At 42.8% G+C, this 27,036-nt stretch overlaps 2 protein-coding genes across 2 annotated transcripts; both read left to right on the top strand.

The window, feature by feature from the left end:
* Positions 1–3,418: 3,418 nt before the first annotated feature.
* On the top strand, positions 3,419–7,472 carry lum (lumican). Its single transcript, XM_076296648.1, has 3 exons — positions 3,419–3,881; positions 4,843–5,737; positions 6,138–7,472. The coding sequence occupies exons 2-3, from the start codon at positions 4,867–4,869 to the stop codon at positions 6,287–6,289; spliced, it is 1,023 nt and encodes a 340-aa protein (XP_076152763.1). The 5' UTR covers positions 3,419–3,881; positions 4,843–4,866; the 3' UTR covers positions 6,290–7,472.
* An 11,094-nt stretch (positions 7,473–18,566) lies between these two features.
* Positions 18,567–20,131, top strand: kera (keratocan). The gene is made up of 2 exons (XM_076297343.1): positions 18,567–19,425; positions 19,968–20,131. The coding sequence occupies exons 1-2, from the start codon at positions 18,567–18,569 to the stop codon at positions 20,129–20,131; spliced, it is 1,023 nt and encodes a 340-aa protein (XP_076153458.1).
* The last annotated feature ends 6,905 nt before the right edge of the window (positions 20,132–27,036 follow it).

The following is a 27,036-nucleotide window of genomic DNA, read 5'->3' as shown; positions in this document are numbered from 1 at the left end:
TATGACATCTTTTAACAAGTGTCAGTTTTTGCTCCTTTACTCACCCATACCACCTTCCATCCCTGCCCAGTTAGCATTATCATGACCCCCCCCCCCCCCTCTGCTTTAGGCTCAATATCTGGACTTGATTTAATATACATTTTATATAATTTCCATACATTTCCAGTACAAACCTTAAAGGGACACCAGGCAACGTTTTCGTGTTAATTAATCATCTTCGTAAGTCGGTATATGGTTAAATTACTCATTACGGGGCGAATGAAGGCTCTCTCGCCCGCCCCTACTGCCTGTAGGAAGAATATCCCACTTGCAAGTTCGGTGTATCCAACCCGCCGACCGAAGCAGGATCAGTTTACAGCACAGAGGCAGGCTAATGAAACGCTAGAGATTGTTGCAAACGTGTGTATAATGGCAGAGCCGGCGAAGAAGCAGCGAAAACCCTTGACGGAAGACGCAAAAGAAAAGGAAAAGAGCTTCAGACCGAGCGAGGGGGAGTTTCATAGAGAAAAAGCATCAGGCTTGCCTGGTGTCCCTTTAACACTGGGTAAAGTCAGGTTCAAAAGCAATGACGAATTGACCAAAGCAATGGCTCAAGAGAGGATTATTGTGCATGTCTAGTCAATGTTTTCCCGGCAATACTTTGTAATCAACTTTCTTCACTTAACTGATATCATCTCTAATCTGTTACCATTTAGCATACCATTTTCTAGTTTGTAACAAGTGATTATTTTGCACAACAGTGAGGGATACTACTGTAGCCGAACGATTTATATCTTGATATTGGGGGGACATTTTGAGCATTTTTGAATATTGTATATTTGTTGTGTAGTTTTTTGTGTATTATGATTACGGCCTTAAATTGATGTCATTTATGACCAATGTCATTCATTTATGACAACTGGATTTCTACTTTAACATCAGTCAACCAATCTAGCAATATTCCTATCTCTCAGTATTCTGGCAGATATAACAAGAACTTAAGAATTAAAAATATATACATAATTATGCAGAAAAACTACAGAGGCAAAAAGGAGATGAAAGCAATTTACAAACAATGTAAGAATACAACCTTTTTTTAAAAAACATCATGGGGAAAAACCAAAATAATGGGGAAAAATTAGATGAGGGTGAGACCTAGGGACAAAATAATATAGGTCTCGTAGAAGGGGAATGTCCAATGCCACATAAATAAAGTTTAGGTTATTACAGGGGAAGACAAAGGTTAGGGTGTGAATTCTATTTAAAAATGTTAAATGCTGCTGCACAAAATGAAATGCACAAATGTGCAAAAGGTATTGTCTGTGGTCTTTATGGGTTTCAACGGGGGAAAAAATGGAAAAACAAAGAGTCAAATGATGTAATGGTGATGCCGCAAAAAAGGGAGACCAACACTGTCGAGCCAAGCTCCTGTTTTTGTCCTCTGTCTACAGTATGCCTTTTTAAGTTCCCTAGCTGAGGCATTACCGGTAAGGACATGACTAAAGGAATAAGGGGAAATTGCAGAAGTCAGGGGAACATGGCACAACCTGAGGAAGAAAACAGACTCACTTGGAAAGGCGCACGGAAACGTTCTAGCCATTTCTTCCAGACGTTCACAATTACTTTTTTTGTTGATGTTGAGGTTTTTGAGCTAATATGTAAACACTTTTTTAAATGATTTGAATCCTCTTGTTCATCAAATTTAATCCTAGCAACTCTGATGCTGCCCGGTTTTTTGGTCCAAGTCATAGAAGTGGCATGACAGAAAAAGAGAACAGAAACAAGCCTGTCTTGGCATATCGGTCACTGAAAACCACAATTACACTCCGTTTACACACAGGTCAAGATGCAGTAAATTCCCAAACTGCTGCCATTGTGCAGCTTTGCAACTTCTGACAACCGTGTTGTGTCATGTCTGACCTGTGGTCATCTGCACTAGGGGAAGAGGGAAAGTTGTTGGAAAGTCTCACCATGTCTGGTTGGTGTGTTTACAACGAGCCACCAATTCCTCTTCAGCCAACCTAACCACTAAACCCGTCAGGCTCTTACGTTTACTCTTGCCTGGAAGGGATCTGTCAAATATTACATTACCAGAATTCAACAGCTCCAACTTGACGTGCACACCTTGAGGCTGCATGAGACGTGAATTATGGTATCCTTTGGAAGGAAGAGAATCCAACAATACTACAGGGGACAGGAGAGTTACAATGAAGGATTAATGCTCAGATAAAAATGTTAAAGGTCAATCTCATGAAAGATAAAAATGGCTTCAAGGTAAAGACTAAAGAAACATTTAGACAGCTCTGACAAGTAATAAGTAACTCAACTGAGAGTTGGTGGAAGAAGGAGAAGGAGAAGAAAAATAAGGAGAAGAAGAAGAAGAAGAAGAAAAGGAAAGCTGCACCATCACAAAAGACTGTAATGAAAACAGACAACAGACAAGCTGCGCCTCGAAATATTAATCAGATGATTCAGATCTGGTCTGAGGCCCAGCAGGAAGCTAAATTGCTTGAGCAGACTCAACTAGACATTCCATTGTGACACTCAAGTACATTGAGAGAGAAAGAGGAATCACAACTGGATCTGGATAACAACAGCAGAATCTTCTCAAACTGTATCAAGGTCAGACAGCAAGAGACAAAACGGTATGGTGAGACACGGTGGTACAGTATGTAAGATATAAGAGCAGTGGAATGTTCAATGGCTCTCTTCTCCATATTTTTCCTTTTTGATCTGTGTTTCTCTTCATCTAATCCATTCATAGGGCATGCTGTTGAGGAAATAAAGTTGCCTTTGATGTTTGCCGAGATTAAGATTCAGAAATCTAGACATCTGCACACAGTCTGCCATGCACTCTCTATTTTGGTAATATACCCTTTCCTCTTTATGCCTGTCCAGTGCTGGCCTTGCATTTCCTATCTGTGGAGTTGGACATGGGCCTCTTTTGTCTTTCTACCTGCACAAACCTAGACATACTGTAGACCTCTCCATCTTTTTTGTTTTTCCTCCCGTGTCTCAAACTATTTTCCTACTGATGGTGCCATGCTTTAGGGGAGGTTGGTTAAATAAGTGTGGTTAGTGAGCTCTTACGTAACACTTGTATCTGGCCTGGTCTCGTACCTCATGTCAATTTTTCCGAGTCTTATTTACAGCTTGAACGCTGCCGCCGGATTTTTACACGGTGAAAGCTGCAGGCAGTTGGCATCCAAAGAAGCCAGAGCATTTTTCTCATCGTTATTTTTCCACTTGTGTGCGAGGCTTTAGAACCTTTTAAGGAAAACTATGGGTAAAAAAAGTACTATGCTCCTTTTACAACGAGCAATTTTGTGTTGGCACCTTTGGTGTTTTTATCCAAAACACACTCGCGCAATAAAGCACACACAGATATCCATGCCAATGTCAGAGAATGAGGTGGGGGGTTGACAGGGGGGAAGGTAACTGAGAGAAAACGTGAGATGAAGTAAACCAGACCACTCCACATATATGTGTCATGGACAGTGTCTTGGGCTTAGTCTGAAAAACTCCATATCCCACTCTGCATCACTGCACCTGCTGCTGCCTAGACAGAGCCCACTGACCAGGGATGCCTTGTTGTATGGGCTGCACTGATGCCATCTTAAGATCCATCTAACTGTCTGAAGGGACTTTTGAGGCTATTACAATTTATTATCCCAGAAGCACAGAACTCTGGCACCAGCGGCTCATTCTTTTTTTAAGTCTCTGTCTCCGTCTGTCTCTCTCTCTCTGTCTCTCTCTCTCTCAATCTTTCCCTCCCTCTCTCTCTCCCTCCCTCTTTCTCTCTTCTCTTCTTCTCCAGAGACCTTTGGCTGCTCATAGCATACTGCTGTACCTGCTAAGCCTCCACCCCACACTCACAGAGACACAAAGACAGAGGCAGTAAGGTAAGTGAAGCTTGTAGTTTAACTCATTGTTACAGCATGCAATGTATCTTTTTAGGCATTATTTCACAAATATAAAGTAGCATGTGTGCTGAAATGAATGACTGTAGTGATTTTGAGACCCTAAATACAGTGGCAAAGATTTGGTGGGCTTGGAAAGGCTCCTTGCATACTTGTATTGTCTTAGTTGGTGAGCATAGATTTGCAGGATGCCTTTGACAACGACGTTGTGCTCCTGTCACAAAATTTTTCACTGCTTAAACACTTTGATTGTGTTGTTCAAGCAGTTAGTCTTAGACATTATTGATCACCTAAATACTCAATCTTCTTTCATCATTAAACAGTAGGATAGCCTTACTTAAGGTTTTGTTACATATTTATTTGAAAAAATATTGTTATATTGACAAATACTGAACTATTCAACTTTAACATGCAATATTGAGCCTTGGTTTTAATTCAGTGGTGGTGCTGACATTTTGTGTCACAGGTGTAAGCATATGGAAACCTTTTGACCTTGGAAAAAAACAACTTTTGGAAACTTCTTGCACAGCTTTATCATCCTGGAATAGTTTTTCACTTTATTGAGGACAGTTCACCCTGTACATTTCAGTCTTCACTATCTCAATTTTAAATGCAATTGAACTTGTTGCTTAGTACAAACAGTAACTGGGTGTGGATGAGGGGTTTCTTAGGGAAAATTTGTATTAGGTGAACCATCTCTCATTAGCATGTTAGCATAGAACAGCAACAGCAATGTTAACATCTATATATTTAATTGAATAAGGATATTTGTTGACTGCAAACTTAATTATAAAAAGCAGCATGTTACCAATGCATAACACTTAACTAAATGAATGTAGGAAACATATATTTTTACTTTTAAGAAAATATAGTGCACACACTAATCTGCCTGTCTTTGTCTGTCTGTATGTCTCCCTCTCTCTCTCTGTCTCTCTTGTTTCAGGTCAAATTAATCCAACTTTCAGCCATGTTTCCCTTTCGTCTGCCCCTTCTGGCGGCTCTGCTGGGTGTCGTGTTGAGCCAGTATGACTATGGATACGACTACAACCCCGCAGAGGTCAGAGCCCCCACCCCTCGCTGCTCAGATGAATGTGAGTGCCCCAGCAACTTCCCCACTGCCATGTACTGCGACAGTCGTGACCTGAAGGCCGTTCCTTTTGTGCCCACTGGCATCAAGTACGTCTACTTGCAGAACAACCACATCACCGAGATTAAGTCAGGTGTGTTTGACAACGTCACAGACCTGCGATGGCTCATTCTGGATAACAACAACCTCACCAATGCTAAAATAGAGAAAGGCACCATCGACAAGCTCACCAAGCTGGAGAAGCTGCACATCAACTTCAATAAGCTCAGCGAGGCTGTGGTGCCCAAATCCAGTGCCATGGAGGAGATCAAGATGATTGGCAACAAGATCACCAAGTTCCCCGCCGGCCTGTTGTCTGGGATGGACAACCTCACAGCTGTGCATCTCTCGAAGAACCAGCTCACCTCGGATGGACTCAGCGGTGCTTTCAAGGGCCTCAAGTCCCTGATGCTGCTGGACGTCAGTGAGAACAAGCTGAAAAAACTGCCCGCTGGGATGCCCAGCTCTCTCATGATGCTCTACGCTGACCATAACGACATCGAGAGCATATCTGCCGGCTATCTGCAGAAGCTCCCCACACTGCAATACCTGCGCATTTCCCACAACAAGCTGCAGGACTCAGGTGTCCCCGCTGGTGTTTTCAACGTGTCGTCCCTCGTCGAGCTGGACCTGTCCTACAACAAGCTAACCTCAATTCCAGAAATTGGCGAGAATCTGGAACACTTGTACCTACAGGTCAACGACATCAGCAGTGAGTTTCTATTGCCTATACACTGATCTGTTTTTGGTTTGTGAAAAGGAAAAGTAAAGCTGATAAGTTGAATAATTTGCAGTCAATTTCCATTAACTCATTCAGCAGATGCCATCACACAGTGGTGGCTAGCATGCAGTAGCCAGAAAAGTTGTGAGCTCAATTCCCGACTGCCAATATTGTGCTCTTGAACAAGGCACTTAACCCCGAGTTGCTCTGGGGAGACTGGTCCTTGTAATAATTGACATGTGTAAAGTGCTTTTGATTAACGCTTCAGCCAAATGAATACGTATAAAGTATACATTGATCACATGACCCTGGTGTCAGCACCTAGCCTCATCAGACACCCATGTAGTTGACCTAGCTTGTGCTAACACGATTGTTCTTCATCTCGCTCCAGAGTTTGACGTCTCAAGCTTCTGCAAGGTGGTGAGCCCAGTGAGCTACTCCAAAATAAGGAACCTGCGTTTGGACGGCAACAACCTCACCCCCCAAAGCTTGCCCTTGGAAGCATCTCAGTGTCTGCCCCTGGCTACAGATTTAGAAATCTAAACTGGAACCTCCCACCCCTGCCCACTCACACCCCTTATCTCCCAACTCCTTTCCCATTTCCTTGTCTGTTCGCTATTTCTTCAGTGATCTCTTCTTCACAGTCACTGTTGATTAAAAGCATTGATGTTAATGCCTTAGCCTTAGTGTGTCACATAAATTGAGGAGAACAGGCCTCTTATATGAGTAAATTGACAGATTTGTTCATAGCTAATAGTGATTTTTGAAGAACAGTTCATATACAAATTAACACTGATTTTCTTTTTACAATATGTCCAGGTGATTCTTCACAACACTTCCAGCGCAGAAGCATTGTTTGCTAATATTGCTAACAAGTGGTGAATGTGTAGTCTATGTTAGTGTTAAACATATGCCCAACATGTTATCTTACATACTGTATAGATAAAAATGCTACATAAACTGGTGTCTTAAGTTGCTTTGTAATGTAGTTTCAGGAACACTTTTGAAGTGTGATTGATATATTTACCATCTTAGGGGTTTATGGACATTAACTGTTAGCAGTGTTAGCATGCTAAAAATTATGCTATATCTCTGCACTTATACAACAAGTAGAAAATCAGTCTCATATGAATTTCAATTGAATTATAAGTGAAAGACAAACTGTACTGAATAAAAAACGAGTTCATTAAAAAAAGAAATAAAATAAAATAAATAAATAAATGGTGGGTCGCAAGCAACCCATCCACAGGTGTGGTGTGATATACGCCAAGATATGCTGTAGACAAGATGCTGGTACAGGTGTACTTTAATCACTTTAAAACCTTTGAATTGCATTTGCTTCATTTCTTTAAGAGTCTATGTGGCTTGCTGTCATGAAATGTAAGTGTTCAAAGCTGTATGCAAGAACAGGGCACTTACAATAAGGCATAAAGTAGGCAACAGATAGCTGTGCCTCTGGATCTACTGCAAATATATGCTGTAATCACTACTAATGAGAGTTTCAATGAAGTGTCTCTGGATAGACAGCCTTTGTATCTCTGATCTCATGCTATTGCATAATAGTGCCCTTGCATCTTTCAATGGTTACCATGAAGATGTTATTTGTCTGTATTTTTTCCATACACGTATACTGAGAAGGCATTGTTGCAACGATGCAAAATCCTATAATTGAATATGTTTGAATATGTGGAATTGTAAAAGTGATTCAATAAAACAGTTTTCCTTACATTTGCCAACTTATTGCAGTTGTTCTACATAATGCTAATACACCTTATTTGCATGCTGCACATAAAAGCACTTTCAAATAAACAAAATACGAAGTGCATCTTCAGGTTTTTCTGTGTTAATGATTACTTTGTTAGTGTGTTACAAACATCTGCATCAGCCCTTGCCTACTCCATGGGGAAATGTCATTTTGTGCATTACATACCATGATACATATTATCTTGTAAATGTCATAAATCCTCTTAAATAATTATTCATGAGGATAGTGAACACAGATAAGCATATAGCTATTCAAGATCCAAGGTACTTCTTTCTGGATGGAGTTTGTAGGGTCTCTGTCTCTTTTATTTAACAGATGAGATTGATCGAGCCCTTTAGAATGTTATGCAACAACATGTTTGAAAGATTAGCTCTGAGACCCGCCAGCAACTCTGGGGTTGATTGGGATTGTGTTACTGTTGAACTGAGTCCATCTGGCCCTAGTTACCCTGGGAAGAAGCCCACAGACTTTTGAGTATATGAGGTCATGTACTAACATGTTCCCAGCACTTGAGTATACCTTACAGAATACATACAGTATGCATTCAGAAAGTGACTGGAGCTTTGAGGGTTTTGTGAAGAGGAACATATTTATTAGGCTTTGAAGTTTTTTTTTACCATGTAATTGATGTAGAACAATCAGACTTCATGACACCTATACTTGAGTTGAGAGCTGAAAAGCTCGCAGGTACATGAAGGTTCTTATCATAAGGTTCTAGGTAAGGTATGTACAGGTTTCACATCATCTGCCTTTTTTCAAGTTTTTTAATCGCGTCCCCTTATGTGTTGATCTTCCCCTCAACCTCATCCTTAGCAGTGTTGGGGTGGTGGTAGCATAAAGGCTAAGGAGCTGGCAGAAGCCTGAAAAGTTATGGATTCAATTCCTGGCTTTCACTGTTCTGGAGAGAATGGCCCATGTAATATAACTGACATATAGGTAAGTTGCTTTGGATAAAAGCATTTGCTAAATGTATAAATGTAGTGTAAATGTGTCTCTGTGTGGTTTCACCACAATATCCTCGCAGAAGATGCACATGACTCAGATACACATACAAATCTTCCTCTCTCTCTCATACACACACGCTTCACATGCATAATTTGAACAGCCATATTGAGGCCTGCTCTAGCTTTAAGGCTCGCCATTTACAAAAACAGTAAGTGTTCAGTGTTCCTCCTTTTTCCCTCTACTCTATCAGTCCCTTTCACTGGTTTCACTGACATTACATTTCCTCACACAGACATACTCACTCAAACACACACACACACACACACAGAGAGAGAGAGAAAGAGAGAGAGAGAGAGAGACTGACTTGTGCCATGTGAACGGCCGAGGGCTGCTCTATAGTTTCTTCCGCTACTGAGAGGCTCATCGCCTGCATTCAGAGAAGTCTTCCTTCTGTCTTTAATCCAGTAATTTCCAGTTTTATCAAAACAGGAACTATGCTCAGAGGAACAGAATGAATTTATTTTCAAATTCTAAGGAGTTACATCTGTTAGCCTAGGGTCCAACCTTAGGTACAATGGTTGGTATTCATTCACAGAATTGTCCAAGACCCTTTAATGTGTTGATAAGAATGCAGAAGTCAAATCATGCTCTGAACTATTCAATGGAATGATGATATTTTGTATGCCACTTATGATACAAAGTAATTTCGCAGACCATCTACGGATCAGTCAAGTAAACTACAAATAATTTTCCATTTTAGTCTTAGTGTGTATATGTATGTCTGGTTGGTGCAAAATCAGATGCTAAAAACTGTCCTGGAAAAATACTACAAATATTAATGTTTTTAGATGAAAATCTACATAGCGTCATGGTCAATAACAAATTGTGACGTTAGCACTGAAATTACTTGTACAAAATAACTACAGACAGAACCTAGCATGGCTATCATTATGCAATCTGCATAAAATGCATATCATTGTGCATAGACATATTACATCATGTTATACAGACCCAACAGAAAGGTAGTTTCATTATTTATTTATTTATGAACTTTTTTGGCGTATTTCATAATATGCAGTGATGCATGGTATTCTAATGATCCCAAGTGTCCTATCCAAGTCCAGACAGTGGTTTTTTGGGGGACTTTCAGACCAACCCCCTTCTTTTTGCAAAGTCATTTGCCAGATGCCGTTCGGTCCAACTGCTCCAGACTACTTCTTGACTGCAAATTGTACGACCCAAATTAATGCTATGAGTCATATCCTTCTGGAAAGTGGCAACATATTCTACTGTGTCGGCCATGCAATTATCTGTTACGTTGGAAGTCCTGACCGAAGTTTATATGACTTCGTTGAATGTAACCACACAATTCCATGTTTTTGTTTTGAAATAAGGAGCTAAATCACATCAATGCCTTGTACTTTTTTGATTTATAGGAGCAGGGCTGGAGAACAAAAACTTGGCACATCTAAAAATAATGAAGGTTGCTGAAATCTGTTTTGTATCAAAAGTGAGAGTGATTAATTTTGCTGTGAGTGTTATCACATATGCACTACACTACAGCAATCACCTGAAGGTAACAATGTATTTGTGTGTGTGTGTGTGTGTGTGTGCATGTGCATGTGTGTGTATGTTTGTGTCAGAGAAACGGGAGAGAAAGAGAGAAGAAACAAGCTGTGACATACACACACACACACACACACACACACACACAAACACACACACGTGGTAGAAATAAAGAATGACACAAATAAGCAATAAATGAATCATATGTTTTAGGTGTATTCTCCTAATTATTCCATAATTCCCAAATGTAAACACACATCCTGTCCATCGCCCAACTCCCCCTGCCCACTCCACCCCCACCCCCACCTGCGGAGCACCACGAGGCTTCTCCTGTTGCTCGGACAATGAGACTCTTCATCCGGCTCCAATCCCCAGCTCTTCCTCCTCTCAGATGTGTCATGAAAGTCAAATCCCATCCTCTTCACCAAACAATGGCACAGACTCTGCAACCTCACATCTCTCTCTCTCTCGCTATCTCTCCCTCTTTTTCTCTTTCTCTCTCTTACTATCTATCCCTCTCTCTCTATCCCTCTCTCTCTTTCTCTCTCGCTATATCTCCCTCTCTCTCTTTCTCTCTCTCTCTCTCTCTCTCTCTCTCAGTCTGTCTCTCCTCAGTAAACACACTGCAGCTGTGGAGACACATGCGCCGTCTCTAGTCTTGTGATCTCTGGCTTGTGAGGCTAAACAAAGTTACGGCTGAATGCTGAATCAGGAGGAGAGAGAGTGTGTGTGTGTGTGTGTGTGTGTGTGTGAGGAAGGGGGGGGGGCTGCTAAGAGAGAGATGGGGATTGATGAGGAAAGACTGATTTGCTGATTAAAGATGCAGAATGAAGTGTTAGTCTTAAACTAGCCTAAAAGGCATGCCACAACTATAAAAAAAATCACCTCCAAAAGCCCAGCTGCCACTGATGAAAGCATATCAACCTGCTTAATGCTGTGTTTTGGCAATATATCTTAGTGCTGTGAAAACTTTCCGTTCTTTTTCCCAGGGCGTTCCATCCCGAACCACAGAACTACATAATGCATAGATTAGATGTGGGACAGGCACGTGGGTGTCCTTCATGTGATCATATACAATCAAACTGAGTTAGAAGAGAACATTAAAGTATCATAGATGTCTAACATACACCTCAAAAAGTGACAAATTGCTGCATGATGTTGATGCGCCTGTCTTGCATCTCACCCTGTGCTTCCTTCACCATGCGCTTCACATGTGTGTCTCTCTCTCTCTACTCTCTTCACGCAGCCTGTCACGCATACTAAACTTTCCATACAGTTCACTCTCCCCATAATGTCTACTTCTACCACACACACACACACACACAGACACACGCACGCACTCACAGACACACGCACGCACGCGCACACACACACACACACACACACACACACACACACACACACACACACACACACACACACACACACACACACACACACACACACACACACACACACACACACACACACACCACCCCTTTCTTTCCCTCTGCCTGCATACTTTCATGAAAACGTGTCTGTGCAGTGGACACCCGCGTCCCCTGCGGCTCACTGACTGACAGGACAGTGATGTATATGACTCCAGGGTGGACGCTCCTGCTGCTACTCCCCCCAGCCCGTAAAGAAGCCGCTTCCTACGGTATCACCGTGGAGACACAGATGGGGAATGGGATGGACTGGTCCTTCTTGCACTCTTTAAGGGTTAAATGACTTGCAGTCACTGGTGGGACTGACAATAACAGGCCTGGTGTGTGTGTGTGTGTGTGTGTGTGTGTGTGTGTGTGTGTGTGTGTGTGTGTTAACTCTATCACTGCCTCTCTCCAAGACATACACACCCACCCGTCATTTTTTTATGAGGAAGAAGAGGATAGGAGAGGATTGAAAGAAAAAAACGGCTGGGTTGGCGATAAGTAGCCAATACCCGCTCTGCAAGGCAGTGGCCCCCACAGCCCCCAGACACACAACACTCAGTCACACACACACACACACTCACACACACACACACACACATTTAGCACACACCCCTTAACCAGCTGATGTCAAAGGTGCAGACTTGAGAGGGATAACACTGACATCAGTGTGTGTGTGTGTGTGTGTGTGTGTGTGTGAGCTCACTTGCTTGGACTTGAGTACTAAGAGAGAGCGAGACCGAGCAGTGGACCCCGACCAGAATTCAGAGCCAGGGATAGCCAGAGGACCAGCGCGGTGACTCTGCACACACACACACACACACACACCTCAACAGCCTCTTTGGGAAGAGCACAGGTATTCTTCTCCATTTTTTTCCTCCATCTTTCTGCTCTCTACCTCACTTCCTCTTTTCCCCCTTTTCATTATATATTTTGGAGTTGTATAGGCATGGGGGCAATATCATACACAGGGGAGAGATGAGTTTCCTGTCTTTGTAGTTTGTTCATGCATGGCTGGGGGCTTTGATGTAGTATAAATATCAGGGTTTTTTTTTTCTATAGCTTTGATCTAAATGTAGATTCCTTCCTCTCTGAAGATTTAAAAAAAGAGATGTGAGTTTGAGAATGTGAGTGAGGGAGCAAGACAGGTTGAGTGTGTGAGTGAGTGTGTGTGAGTGTATGTGTGTTTGTGTGTGTGTGTGTGTGTGTATGTGTGTATGAGGGGCTTGGCCTACAAATACACAAAAAGCTTTTGCATGTGATTAGTGTAGTTTATGTGATGCTTTCTATGCATTCTACCATGAGGCAGTTTGGTTCCCCAGCATCAGATGTACTCAGTGGGAACAGATGAATGCAGGGTTGTGGGAAAGTCTGCACTCATGAAGTAATTCTGAATCCTGTGGAATCTTTTCCCTCTTATGCCAGCAAATGGGTCTGAACATTGGTCATTTACAGACAGGTCATTTTGAGTGAGAGTGAGTGTGGGAGATACGGAGGGGAGAAGGTCTGTGCATGGGAAATGACAACTATCGGCTAGATTTCATTTAAGGCATGAGAAAGGAATCAAACCCGTCTCAGAATGAATAAACATTTTTTGTGCAATTAACATTGTTGGCCTGCGCAAAGAGCCTTTTCCAGTAATTCATGTTATCTGGTTTCAGAGCATGTGCTTCTTTTTAGCTTCTTCAACGACGGGCCAACATTTGCTTTCAATTGTCTGTTTTTATTTTTGCCAAATGGGTGTAAAATCCCTCGCTCATCACATTTACGTGCTCTGCATGTACAACCAACAAGTGCATGTTCTGACAAAAAGTCAATGGGCAGCCTCTGTCCCAGACCACATGAATACTCTCTCTGTATTGGACTATTTCACGCAGACAAATGCTTCCCACGGTGATGCAGAGACTGTTAACTCCTAAAATTGTATGGGATTTGTCCCTTCTGAAAGACTAGCAAACTGTATGATAACCATGCATGAGTCCAGTGAGCTCTTCTTTTGCAGCCTGAACTACAATGCCATAGTCAAGCCATGGCCAAAGGTTAAAACTACAGGCAGAGAGTTACACTGATGAATTATAAGTCCTGATATTGTTTAAGGTCATTCTAAATAGAAATTGGTTAGGTTACTGCAACAAATGCATTTGAATGTGGTATCTTAGGTGTTGATATTTTTATGTGGCCCTGACCATAATATCTTACTTATCTCCAGGTGGACCTATTGGTGCAGTATAGAGACATGTGCTTGTTATCAGCACGCCAGCAGCATCCACCCCTTTCCCAAACTTTGGCAAATGCTGCAATGTTTCTTACCTGCTGAGGGTGAATTGGTTTGACAACATTTCTCCCAAATTCCAAATAATAGAATCCACCTCCGTCATATGCTACAATGTTGCTATGTTCTGAACGTCTGCATTTTACAGCTTGGATGCAACATGACAGTTCATTTAAACTTAACAAGTTCGGCAAATTAATATACAAGTGTGATATGGCCAGCAAATTGGATCTACTTCATAGTGTGCAAATAACATACGGTTAATGCACATTGTAAATTACGCAGGGCAAAGGGAAATTCAACCAAGCAGTGGAATAATGTCATTTAGAGCATTTTTTTGCAGAAAATGACAAATGGTCAAAATAACAAAAAAGATGCAGTGTTTTCAGAGAGTGTTTTAACAGGCAGTTTGTATAAACAACACAATACTAATGTTTTAACTTAGGAGGAGTTTAGAAGTAAATATTTAGTGGAATAACCCTGATTGTCAATCAAAGCTTTCATGCGTCTTGGCATGCTCTCCACCAGTCTTTTACATTGCTGTTGGGTAACTTTATGCCAGTCTTAGCCCAAAAAATCAAGCAGCTCAACTTTGTTTGATGGCTTGTGACCATCCATCTTCCTCTTGATCACATTCCAGAGGTTTTCAATGGGTTCTAGAGGTCTAGAGATTAGGCTGGCCATGATAGGGTCTAGATCTGGTGGTCTTTCCTCCACATCTTGATTGACTTAGCTGTGTGGCACAGAGCATTGTCCTGCTAGAAAAAAAAACAATCCTCAGAGTTGGGGAACATTGTCAGAGCAGAAGAAAGCAAGTTTTTTTCCAGGATAACCTTGTACGTGGCTTGATTCATGCATCCTTCTCAAGGATGCATCTGCCCGATTCCAGCCTTGCTGAAGCACCCACAGATCATCACCGATCCTCCACCAAATTTCACAGTGGATGCGAGACACTGTGGCTTGTAGGCCTCTCTCTGTAGGTCTCCGTCTAACCATTAGACGACCAGGTGTTGGGCAAAGCTGAAAATTGGACTAATCAGAGAAGATGACCTTACTCCAGTCATCAATGGTCCATTATTTATTTATTTTTTGTAAACCTCAGTCTGGCTCTTCTTTGCTTCTCATTGATGAAGGGCTTTTTTCTAGCTTTACACGACTTGAGCCCTGCCCGTAGGAGCCTGTTGTATCTTGCATAGACCTGGCAAATGTTTTGCATCTTGTTGATGCAAAATCAACATACTGGCCACTAACTGCATACTGCACCACTAACATTTCGATCTTTTTTTCCATTATACATCCTGTGTGATTTAAAATTTTGTAGCCAGCATTATGTTTAATTTGTCCTATACAGGCCACTTTATTTAGTTAGTCCATCATCCTCCTGACAGGTACTTTAAGTGGATTCTTGAGGTGAAAAATAGTTGGTAGTGTTTTGCAAGGTGATGGCATGGATCGCCACTCTGATCCCTTTGCCCTGTCAGACACCCTCCATCTGGTCTTTGTTATGTTCATGTCCCGTGGTGCTAGCATTAGCGGCGGCAAGCCCAGGGCCTCAGCACCTTTGCGCAGCCCTTTCCAGTACAGATGGCAGGCAGATTAGCCTGGGTTGTTTATACCTACGGGGAGTTTGCTGTGTTTGCCGCCCAGGCTCCAAGAAGAGCCAGGAGGAGCACCTTCCCAGACACGAGATGCATGATGATGAGGGAGGAGGCTGTGCGTGTGTGTGTGTGTGTGTGTGTGTGTGTGTCTGTGTGTGTGTCTGTGTGTGGTGGGAAGGATTAAGATGCACTCCCATTAAAAGGGGAAGCCAATTAGACAGGATGAGGTATTAGAACACTGAAGCGAAGCTTGGCATGAGCGTCAAAGGAACTCAGAACAATCTAATGATTACTCACGCTCACAAACACACACACACATGCACACACACACACAAGCGTGTTCTGGCCAAGTCCAATGAATCGTAGTACCCAGGCTCAGCTAAGACCAAAATAAACCTCAGTGACTGATGTATATTTAAGAATGGCATGTGTGAAAAAAAACCCTCAATCTGGTATATTGGAGAAGAATAGCGAGGCAGAGGATGTTCCAAAAAGATGAACCATCATGATGCTTCATCCTACTGGGATTCATTACACAGCAAAACACGTCTTTGTTTACCCGACCTATAATTTATCGCTTTATTCATAAATGATATCATCTTTGATGTTAAAATAGTCTAGGGAGAAATGACCAGACAGCCTGGCTGTGGTGTGGGGTATGGGGCTAGTCAGCCACTGCGTGAAAGAAGGAACTTACATAACACACACTGTGGGTTTGGGTTTGACTTAGGCCGTTAATTAATTCCCTTTGACAGTGGTGCAATACGACTTGCCTTAACCCCCAGCTAGATGTTAAAAAACATTTGTTGTCTCAGTTGGAGACTGACTGAAGATACAAACAGGAGACAAGAGCCAACACAGAGGATAAAGTGGAGGAGAAGGGGAGGAGGAAGAGAGAGAGAGAAAGAGCGAGAGAGAGAGATAGAGAGAAAGAGAGAGAGAGGCAGGTATGATCTGGACGGGTAGGCCCCTATTAGCCTGATTCTATGTGGGCCAAGTCCCATCATGCCTTGAGCACACATCGGCTTAAGAGGGATCCGCCACCGTGGTCGGATTATGACCTCTGCTCTTTGGGTGGGCGGGGCTTGGCAAGCTGTGGCGGCACGGTCACGGCCAGTGACGGGAGATCGCCATGAGTGACCCATACTACAAATACGGGCGTGCTTTGGCACCTGGACCTCACTGGCCACACAGAACAGCAGTCCCACAGGGGAAAAGGAGCCTACAGGACACAGCACAGTACAGGACACAGGACACAGTGCAGGGAACCGGACACGGTGCAGAAAGACCTAAGGTAAGACAAGCCAAAAAGATAGGCACCTGTAGATATGACAAACGAATAGATATAACAACCAATATGACCAATATTAACAATGCATATAAAGCATGTATCCTTTCAGGGAGCTCCAAAGTAAGGCAAGAATTAAAAAAGAGGATGCACAATGCACAGATGCATATGACAAAACTGCAAATGTCCATTCAGAAATGTAATGTGATGATATTTATAGTAAAGTGACTGATATTTAGCAGATGCTTTTATCTAAAGCGACATAAATCGCTTCCCGGGCTGACCAATCGTACTTAGGCTGACCAATTGTCAGAAGGCGCTGCTGCCTCTGCTTTACCAGTAAAGGGATGCAGGTGGACTCAGTAAAGGGATGCAGGCGTCTGATGCCTGATCTGGTCAGCGAAGTGGCTAAGTGGACAAAAGGTAGCTGCTGCCTGTGCTGCAGTTGGATGACCAGTGCTGACTCCTCAGGAGGAGGCTGGAGCAGCTCTGGTGCCTCCCATGGTCAGGTGTAATTGGGACATGTGTCGCTGGCCTCTCCCTTTGATATGAGTGCACTGGTGGTAAACTGAGCCACTGGGGAAATAAATCACATGAACGGTTCCAGAAGCCTCAAACCAAGAATTTAAACCATTACCAGATGACAGGGGAACTGGACTGAAAGAAGTGGGGTGGTGGGGCTGCAATGGTATGGCAGTCGGTGCCTGATGTGGTTTTGCTATTTCTCTTTTTCCCATGCATCTCCATACTTCCCTTACTCCTGTCTGTATTCTATCTCTTCTTCTCAGTGCACCTCCTTTTCATGCAGACATTGATTTATATTTCATTTTAATCAATCAATGAATCAGTCGGTCTAGTGATTCGTCTAGTTGTATGTCTGTCTGACGGTCTCAGTTCATTTAGAATTTCATTGAACATTATTCCTTGGCCTCCTTTTCTCTGTAATAGTATCTCCTTTTTTCTCTTTTCCTCTTTGAACTTGGCAAATTGCCACCTGGCTGAGGATTGATACCCTGCTAATGGAACCAGTACCTTAGCCCCTAGACAAATATTTTGACAATGATAGAAAAGCACAGACTGTAATAATTGCTGTACTAAAGACAGGAAATTAACAACTGTTATGTTAAACGCAGAGAACAGGTGTGCACGATTTCCCCTCTTGTGTCAGGTAAACCTGATCAAGTTTCTCAGCTCAGCTCAAGGCAACGGTTGTCTCTCTTGCTCTTTTGGTGTGTGTGTGTGTGTGTGTGTGTGTGTGTGTCTCAGTGTGCATGTGAGAGTATTTGTATGTGTGTGTGTGTGTGTGTGTGTGTGAATGTATACCGTGTGTTCATGCTTCTTCCTGAACCTGGGATTGATGTCAACTGTGGGTGCAGATTAGTATCTTGTTGTGTTTAAGAACATTATACTTGATGACCTGGCTGCATACATCTTAAGAGGGTTACTTCCTGATAGGAGGTCTACAGTAATACCTGGGAGGTTTTTTAAGGTGTTTGCCATTCATTCTTAATTTGAATTCAGAGTGGCTTTTTGATAAAGGTATTTAATGGCTAAAATTAAGTATTACATTATTTTGTTATTGAAGAACATGCAAGTCTACAATCTCAGCTACAGCTTTACAAGATATAGTAAATGTATTTTACTCAAGAAATAAACAGAGTTAAACAATGATTGATTGCATTATCTGAAAACTGTAGCAGAGACCTTGTTCTGATTATCCTATAGTCTTTTTCAGACCACAAAAAGTTTTTTTTTTAGGGTCTTCATTATCCAAAGCTAAATTAAAGATACTGTATTGAGAATCTACTGGCAAGCTGAGTCCTTGGAACGCAAACCATATCTAAAAAGCTTTTCACAAAATGTACCTTCCAAATAAAAAATAACAAATTCCAACCACTTTCTGACCTACTGAGGAGAGACACTGATCCTCTTGTTCCTGTTCCTTTTTTATGTTCCTCGATAGGTTTGGCGTGGATCATGGAGAGTCTCCTCCTCCTCTCGGTTCTACTTTTGGCCGGTACGGCCTTGTCTCAGGACATGCCCCATGAGCACCTACTGGCCCAGCTCCAGGCTTGCCCGAAGGAGTGCCGCTGCCCTCCAAGCTTCCCCAACGCCGTCTACTGCGACAACAGGGGCCTGAAACGCGTCCCTGTGATCCCACCTTACACCTGGTACCTCTACCTGCAGAGCAATGGGATCGAGGTGCTTCCAGAGGATGCTTTCCGCAACGCCACCCAGCTTAAGTGGCTCAACCTGAACCGTAACAGGTTGACCAATGAGGGGCTCCAGGAAGGTGCTCTCCGGTCAATGCCTAACCTTGTGCACCTGTACATGGAAGACAACCAGCTGGGCTCTGTGCCTTCTCCCCTGCCCCCCAAGCTAGAACAGCTGCGCCTCTCCAGAAACCGCATCTCCAAGATCCCAGCAGGCGTGTTTGCTGGCATGGACGGCCTGACTCTGCTGGACCTGCAAGGGAACAAGCTCCAGGACGACGCAGTGACCGAGGTTAGCCTGAAAGGCCTGACCAACCTGGTCCAGATCAACCTGGCCAAGAACCAGTTGGGTATGATGCCATTGGGTCTGCCACCGACCATGACCCAGATCTATCTGGACAGCAACAACATCGAGAAGATCCCCCCAGAGTACTTCAAGGGACTTCCCAAGGTGACATTCCTAAGGCTCAACGAGAACAAGCTGGGAAAAGGTGGAATTCCCAAGTACGTGTTCAACATCTCCAGCATCTTGGACCTGCAACTGTCACACAACGAGCTGACCGAGATTCCCCACATTCCGGCTAGCCTTGAGCAGTTACATCTGGACCATAACAAGATCAAGAGTGAGTCTTGCTTTTGACAGCCTAACTAAAACAGCTTAGGTTAACTGGGTTAAATCCAGTTCAAGAAAATCTTTGCAATATTCTTCTCTGACCCACAAAAAACAGGATCAGACCATACTGTAAATCTGAACTGGAGTGAAAACAGTTGAAACATACTCAAACATAAATACCATTGGGTTAGTCAAATTAGCTTTTAATCAATGTTGGATGGCTCACAAAGACTCTATTACCATAGAGCTTTTCGAATTGACCAAATTAACCTGTAATCAATGTAAAATGGACGACCAAAATTTAATCAATATTGGATGGCTTACAAAGACTTCATAACCAGCATAACCAGCTTTTTGAGTTGACAAAAAGAACATTCAATCAATGTTAGATGGCCAACTAAGATTCCAAAGAATCACAGAACATTTCAATTTGACCAAATTAACTTTTAATCTAACCAACAAAGACTATGCAAATCATGCAACCAAGTGGAAATATTCTACCATTTTTCTTTTCACAACTTTTAAATCTACATGTGTTTTTTTTATTCACAGGTGTAAATGGCTCAGATATCTGTCCAGTGCCTGCTGGTGCTGACTACTTTGATGATAACAGTCCCCGTCTGCGTTACCTCCGCCTTGATGGCAACGAGATCCAGCCGCCCATTCCTCATGATCTGATGGTCTGTTTCAGGTCTCTCAGGGCTGTGGTCATCTAAAAACCATGGCCACTTGTGCCCTTGAACTTGTCACAACAAGTGGTGGTAATCTACCTTCACAAGGGTATAGCAAATGAGTTCACATAAAAGCTTGTAGGTCATTATGGTATTTGATGAATTTGTAAACTATTCTAAGCAACATTCACAAGACTGAACCATAGTCTCTTTTTGCTGGTAGTAGTTTTGACTGGGTCCATCAGTATTCTGTGTTGATCATTGTGCCTTTGAGAATATTTTTATGAACAGGAGATGAGCATAAGCTTGTTACTGAAAGCCACACAGTCTACATCACATGACATAATGTTTCAAGTGAATTCATGTATTCATGTAATCATGTATAAGTATTTGAGACAAACAGGCCAGCTTTCAGATTAGAGTTCTGGAAGTTAGATCTCATAATTTTCTATCTGGAGAAAAAAGTGAATTGAGTAATTTAGCTATAAGGCCACACACAATACACTCTATGGTATATGTATAGTAAAATCATGTCTCCCACCTAACCATGCCATGAAGATTGTTATGGTTGAATGAGATGTTTTTGTCATAAATGTATTTTCCCACAAGAAGGGCAGTCAATGACGTCTACAAAGATTTGTGTTCTGGCTTATGACCAGTACTGATCTGTTTGTTTTGTTTGTTTGCAAATTATTCAGATGTTGAAAATGCACCTTGGAACACAGGGAGATTATATGTGTCATTGGACTATGTGCTTCGTGAGTTAGCATTTTGGCATCCCTCCAACCAAGATCACCCAACTTAAAACTGCCAGATTTCAGCACAAAACTGAAAGTGAAAAGCTATAGCCTTTGTGATCAACAACATTGAAGAGGCATGATGACCATTGCAAATACACATTATTTTGGTGCTGCTTTCTATTAGACAAAGCATGTAGGTGCTGAAGCATCATTTAAGGTGTCATGCAATGAAATATAAAGATATTTAGTTTTTTTATTTTGAATACATTCCTTTTTACTTTCATGAGACATTAGGTTTCTTGCATGTGAATAATTTTTAGATGTCTATGTTATTTTCTACCGTCCTGAACATTGGGATTGGGGGCCTGGGCTGTTAGGTACCATCACTTTTTTCAGTTGATATTTTTCAAAAGACCACCTCGTTTTGTACCACTTGTGTATTATGGAATATGAAAGCGATAGGCTACACATAATAGATAATAAGACCTTGTTTTTTTTTTTCTTGGTAGGATCTTTGGCATAGGACTGCATGTGAATAAACAGTTTATTTTTTACTTATCCATGACAAATGAAGCACATGCTGCTCGTTCGACTATGGAAAATTCATTCAAATGTGAAAAATAATGTAAATATCATTGACACTGTAATTCAACTGACTCTGTTTGTTGAATACAATGTAATCTTTTTGTAGTATAAAACAACTTAATTTCTTCCATTTTGTACTGAGTGTTGAATTGCACATTGAATAGTAAATTACTTGTCAATGCAAGTTTATCTTTAATATAAAGCTCTTTTCTGTGGTAAACCTATTGTATGTGTCTTCTATCTGTAGTTTCTTTAAACATTTACTTTGGCGCTTAGCATTAAAGTAAACATTACCTGCTATGAGGATGAGGGTTTGGGAAGTTCTTGCCGTACTACGGTTAGTAATCAAAGATCTTTGGCTCAGCTTACAAGACATGATCTTGTAAGCGATACTTCTACTGCCTCAGAGGATTACAAATATGTAAATGGAGGGGGGGGGGGGGTCCAGGAAAACAAGTTTTGTTTAACAAACAAGTTAGCACTTAGCAATGTACACCTTCACAGTAATTAGCATACCACATGGAGGTTAAATACATAATCTAATACTACCAAAGCTGTGTTTATGAAGTTCTCTCTCTCTCTCTCTCTCTCTCTCTGTGTGTGTGTGTGTGTGTGTGAGAGAGAGAGAGAGAGAGAGAGAGAGATACCAATCAATGTAGCCATCATAGTGTGTGTTGGCCCACTGGTAACAATGTGTACATAAATATGAATGAGAATGAGTGTGTGTGTGTGTGTGTGTGTGTGTGAGAGAGAGAGAGAGAGATAGAGAGAGAGAGAGATTTCTGTATGTGTTTATGTCCGCTCTTTTCCAAAATGGTCCAAGTGAAACCTTGGCTTGGGTTTGAGGGAACCACAAACTGCAGCGCTAGCAGTGCACACACAGAGCACACTGCTGCGCTTGGCCCCCTTGTTGCCGTGGAGAGGTGAGGCCTTTCTCAAGGCAGAGACTTCCTCTCCATGCAGCGCTAACGCTAGCTGCTCACAGAGGCTCTATTGTGCGGCAGGGTCCGGCAAGATCACTGACATGAAAGCAGCACATGCCTGAGTTTTCACCTCAGGAAAAGGAAGACAAATATTTCATACTTAGGTCTGATTAAGTTATTCACTTGCACCGCATTCTCCCCCCACCCAAAGAAAGTAGAGAGGAAAAGAAAAAATAAAGACGCCTCTTGTTGTGGGTCAGAGAGATGTCACCATTGGGGGCCTGTGTGTATGTATTGTGTTACAGCAAGGTCTCTCTTTCTCTCTCTCTCTCTGTGTGTGTGTGTGTGTGTGTGTACAAGAGTGTGTGTTGGCAGTGTGGGGTGGGTGCTGCTCTTTTGGAGAGGCCAAAAGCAATCTCTCCCCTCTCCTCTTTCTCAGTGCCTACCTTCACACTCACGGTCAGGCACTCACATCTGGGAGAGAGCCTGTACACACACACTCACTCACACCCAGACAACACTCACACACACACCTATATACATCGGCATCGGGTAACTCGTTAACAATCTGACCAACACTATCTCTTGCTCACACACAGAGAAACACAAGCACACACTCTCTCTCTCTCTCTCAAAAAACACATGGTACACCCACACACACACATACACGTAGACCAAAACACACACTCACCACCACATACACACCCTCCCCTCCTCCCTCGGTCGCTTGCGCGGCTCGGCGACCCTCCATCACTGGCCAGGCCCCCCTGCCCTGAACATCTCCAACCTTTCGGCTAGGACCATTCGGGAAAGCAGGAGACTGAGGTAAGCGCGACTGGGGGATCCTTTACTCTATGGTTATGGGTTTGTGCTGGACTAGGTGCAGGCTGGCTGGGTTTGCCTTGTCCAGGAGCTGCTCGCTACCAGGTGATGCTTGGATGAGTTACGGCTACCACTAAATGATTGAGTAGAGCAACATTTTTGATTGATTTTTTGGTTGATTTTTTATTTTTTGCCTGCTATTACTTTTTTGTTTTAGTCATTTTTTTTCATGCGTGGATGCTTTTTTTCATGGGTGATGGCAGGTTAGGAAGGCAGATTGGTGTTGACTTTTGAGTTGAGATCTTTTTTGGAAAACTATGCAATTGAAATGTTGGGCTTCTTTTTTAAAATGATAGTTGTTCACACTAACAGGTGACCATTGGAGAAAAAAAATTATGTTTTTTTTAAGGTCAGGTGATTCTGGCCTGATTCCTTGCATTTCATGGCTGCACACTCTGTGAACAGCTGATATTTTCTTGAGGCACATATTGGTCTGGAGTGTTTTGCCTTTTTCCTCTATTAGCTGCCCAATCAGCATGGATTATGCTCTGCGCTAATGGCGGTGAAAATTAAAAAACTTCCTCTAACTTGTTGAGAGGTTGACATTGGATTACCAGTCTATGCTCTGAAATCTATTTTAAATGTCCATGACTGTCAAATTATCTAATTAACCCATTGTGTGCTGTGCGCTTTCCACTTTTATATGAAAACAGGTGAATGTTTTCCTTATTGGATTAATTGGATGATATCAAAGAGAATTCTACCTTTTAAGATAATATGACATGTCAAGATGATAGATTGTGTTGCACCGCAAATTGAATTTGAAGGAAAGCTATAAATCAATGGGACCACTAACTATCAAGAGGGGACTGTAGAGTCACTGACTATCTGGAATGCCCAAACCAGAGCCAAGCAAAACATTGGAGCAGCAATGCATGCTTTGCATACACACACACACTTGCTCTCTCTCTCTCTCTCTCTCTCTCTCTCTCTCTCTTTCTCTCTCTCTCTGACACATACACACAGAAGTGCACACAGTGAACCCTGTGTAAAAGCGGGACTCTGTCTTAAAGCATACTCTGTCCTTCAGTATTTGCCTTGAACCTGTCAAGATGTTGAGAAAACGGGCTTCAAAACGGCTCTCTGTGCACACGCATGATGGACAGGAGCACTTTGTCGTTTATTCGCATCTTTGGCTGTATAAATAATCTACCCTGCATGTTATTCATATAAAAGCATTTTCACCTGCTGCTATTTATTTGCTGTAAAGATCCACTGAGTTAAGTTCCTAACAAGGAGTGTTCCTAACAAGGAGTGCATTTAAAGCTCAAGTTGGAATTTGCAGCTATTCTCCCGTGGCACCAAAAATAGTGTGCAGAACTCAGTGCTCAAAGATAGGTGTGTTAAGATATGCGTGCGAGTGTGGTGTGTGTACGTGTGAAAATGTGTGCATATGTGTGTGCAAGTGTGTGTGCTTGCATGTGTGGTGGTTGGGGAGAGGGTGCAGAGAGAGAGACTGAACTCTCTCTCCATCTCCCCTTCTCTCTCCCCCCCCCTCCCTCTCTCTCTACTGAATGAAACTTTTCCTTGCAGTCGTAACTCACCGCCATCCTGTCCACAAACCTCGGTGGAATTTCGAATGTGAACGCTGAGACAGGCCGAGGCGGCCGCTCATAAAGGACCTCTGTCAGTGAGAGAGGGGCAAGTCAACTCGCCCTCTCACTCTTCTCTCTCCCTCTCTCTCTCTCTCACTCTCTCCCTCTCTCTTTCTCTCACTCTCTCTCCTTCTCTCTCTCTCTCTCCGTCTTACCCTGAGGGCCAGAAGCTTGCGCTTGTCCACGTTGCTCTCTTGCTTCTCTCAGTCACTCTCTATCTTCCTTCTTCTCTGATTTGCAACCCTCGCCGACCTCATCAGCCTGGAGAACCCTGCAACATATTTCAGGGCTGTGCTTCTCAGATTGTCTTTGGCCCTTTTTTTGGCAATCTCATTGGCCTTCCCATTGCCAAGCCTGTCATCAATATAGCATCTAAGAAGCATATCTGACAGTTAGGATTACGGGATAATTTTTTGGCCTGAATTAGAGTCATTACTTATTGCGATTGAATCAGCATTAGAAAGGCGCCAATCCATGGTGCAGTCACTTTGACTTGTGCTCTGGGCTCTTGGCCTCCTGTGTTTAAGATGCGGACAAGGCATAATAGTCAACGTAGCAGAAAGAGAGGGTGTGAATGCACCCAAGGGTAGTTTGCAGCCTCTGGTGTATAGCTGATTACTTGGTTGTCAAACGACAGAGAGACACAAGGCTTGTAAACACCAGGTGTTGCCCACATTCCTTCAGCAGTGTCCCTCAATTACTTTTCAAACTTCATTGAAAATGGGATTGTGTTGTCATGTATAGGATTACTTCTGTGGTTTGAAGAAATTTTTTCAAGCTACCATGGAGCATGGAATGATCTAGCCCTGATCTGGCCCTGATCTGGCCCTAGTCTGCTGTACAGTATGTCTAATGGCGCCAGGTCTGTTGCAACAATAGCCACGTTGCAGGTGACAGTATCTGTCAGCCTGTCATCTCCTCGCTTTATAAACCCAACCTCTGACCTCTCAGCTGTGACATAAAAACAAGGCGGAGATTGACGGGTTCAAAGATGGCTGCCCCCCCCCCCCAAGAAAAAAAGACACAAAAGAAATGGGGCCTCCCCTCCTCCGCTCTCCCTCTTTTTCTCCTCTCCACCCCTGTCCTCTCTCTTTGGGGCGGACACGCACCCCTGGCTGGCCTCCTGAGCGCACTCGCAGGCCTGTCTGCACTTGGCTAATGAGCTCTAAACCCCTCGACCTCACCTGGGCTGGTTGGCCGCCACCACCACCTCTGCTGCCATGCGCTCAGCGGAGCAGAGAGAGGCGCCCTGTGACTGGGCCGGACGGCACGGCTCGCTGTCGCAACCGCACATTTATCATGCCAGAGCATCAGTCAGTGAGTGGATGGCACAGGCATCAAGTGTGTGTGTGTGTGTGTGTAGTGCAGATGTGTAGTGTCTGTGTACAAGGGGTGTCTGGGGGGGTGTGTGAGTGTGTGTATGGTATGTGTTTGAGTATATGTGTAGCGTTTATGTGTAGTGTTTGTGTGTGTGTGTGTGTGTGTGTGTGTGTGTGTTTGTGTGTATGTGTAGTGTTTGTGTGTGTGTGTGTATGTGTGTTTGTGTGTGTGTTTGTGTATGTATGTGTAGGGTATATGTGTGTTTGTGTGTGTATGTGTAGTGTCTGTGTACTGCATCTGGCCCAGGCGTCAAGTGTGAGCGTGTGAAGAGTATGTGTGGTGTGTGCATGAATATATGTGTGGTGTGTCTGTGTGAGTGTCTGGATTATCTATGTTCAGTGTGTGTGTCTGTGTATGTTTCCTTGTCTTGGAAATTGTGTGTAGAGGTCAAGGTCGAAGGTTGAATCAGATCTTGTAGCCCATAGTAGTCCAGCTTGTCTCAGAAAGGGTCAGCCCTGAGTTTGTTTTCAAGGGTCAGCAAGTTTGTTGGACCACCATTTATGGGTTGCCTTCTATTTGACATGGCAATTAAAGTGCAGCAATAAGAGGTCCTTTGCAACATGGCCAACCAAAGCCTTTGGCCTCAACCAAAGTCCTTTATAAACTCTCTTACTGCCTTCCAGTATGACTCTTTCCAAACAGATTTAATGTCCCCCAATACTATGTTCTGCCAGGCATAAACATTTTATTGAATTTGAATTAGTGTTGTTAAATTAAAAAAGGCAGCAAAACTGTTACTCAAAGTGTAAAGGCCCATTCACACCAAGAACAATAACGATAACGATAGCTATAAATAAATATCGTTCTCGTTAATATGAATGACGACGTTCACACATAAACTATAA

The sequence above is a fragment of the Alosa pseudoharengus genome, unplaced genomic scaffold (genome assembly GCF_046254945.1).
Source record: "Alosa pseudoharengus isolate Yale_2024_CS ecotype anadromous, Long Island Sound unplaced genomic scaffold, YU_APseudo_1.1 YU_APseudo_1.1_scf_20, whole genome shotgun sequence".
In the NCBI taxonomy this organism is placed as follows: domain Eukaryota; kingdom Metazoa; phylum Chordata; class Actinopteri; order Clupeiformes; family Clupeidae; genus Alosa; species Alosa pseudoharengus.
The sequence above is the reverse complement of the archived record's forward strand: the minus strand, read 5'-3'. Positions and strand labels throughout refer to the sequence as shown.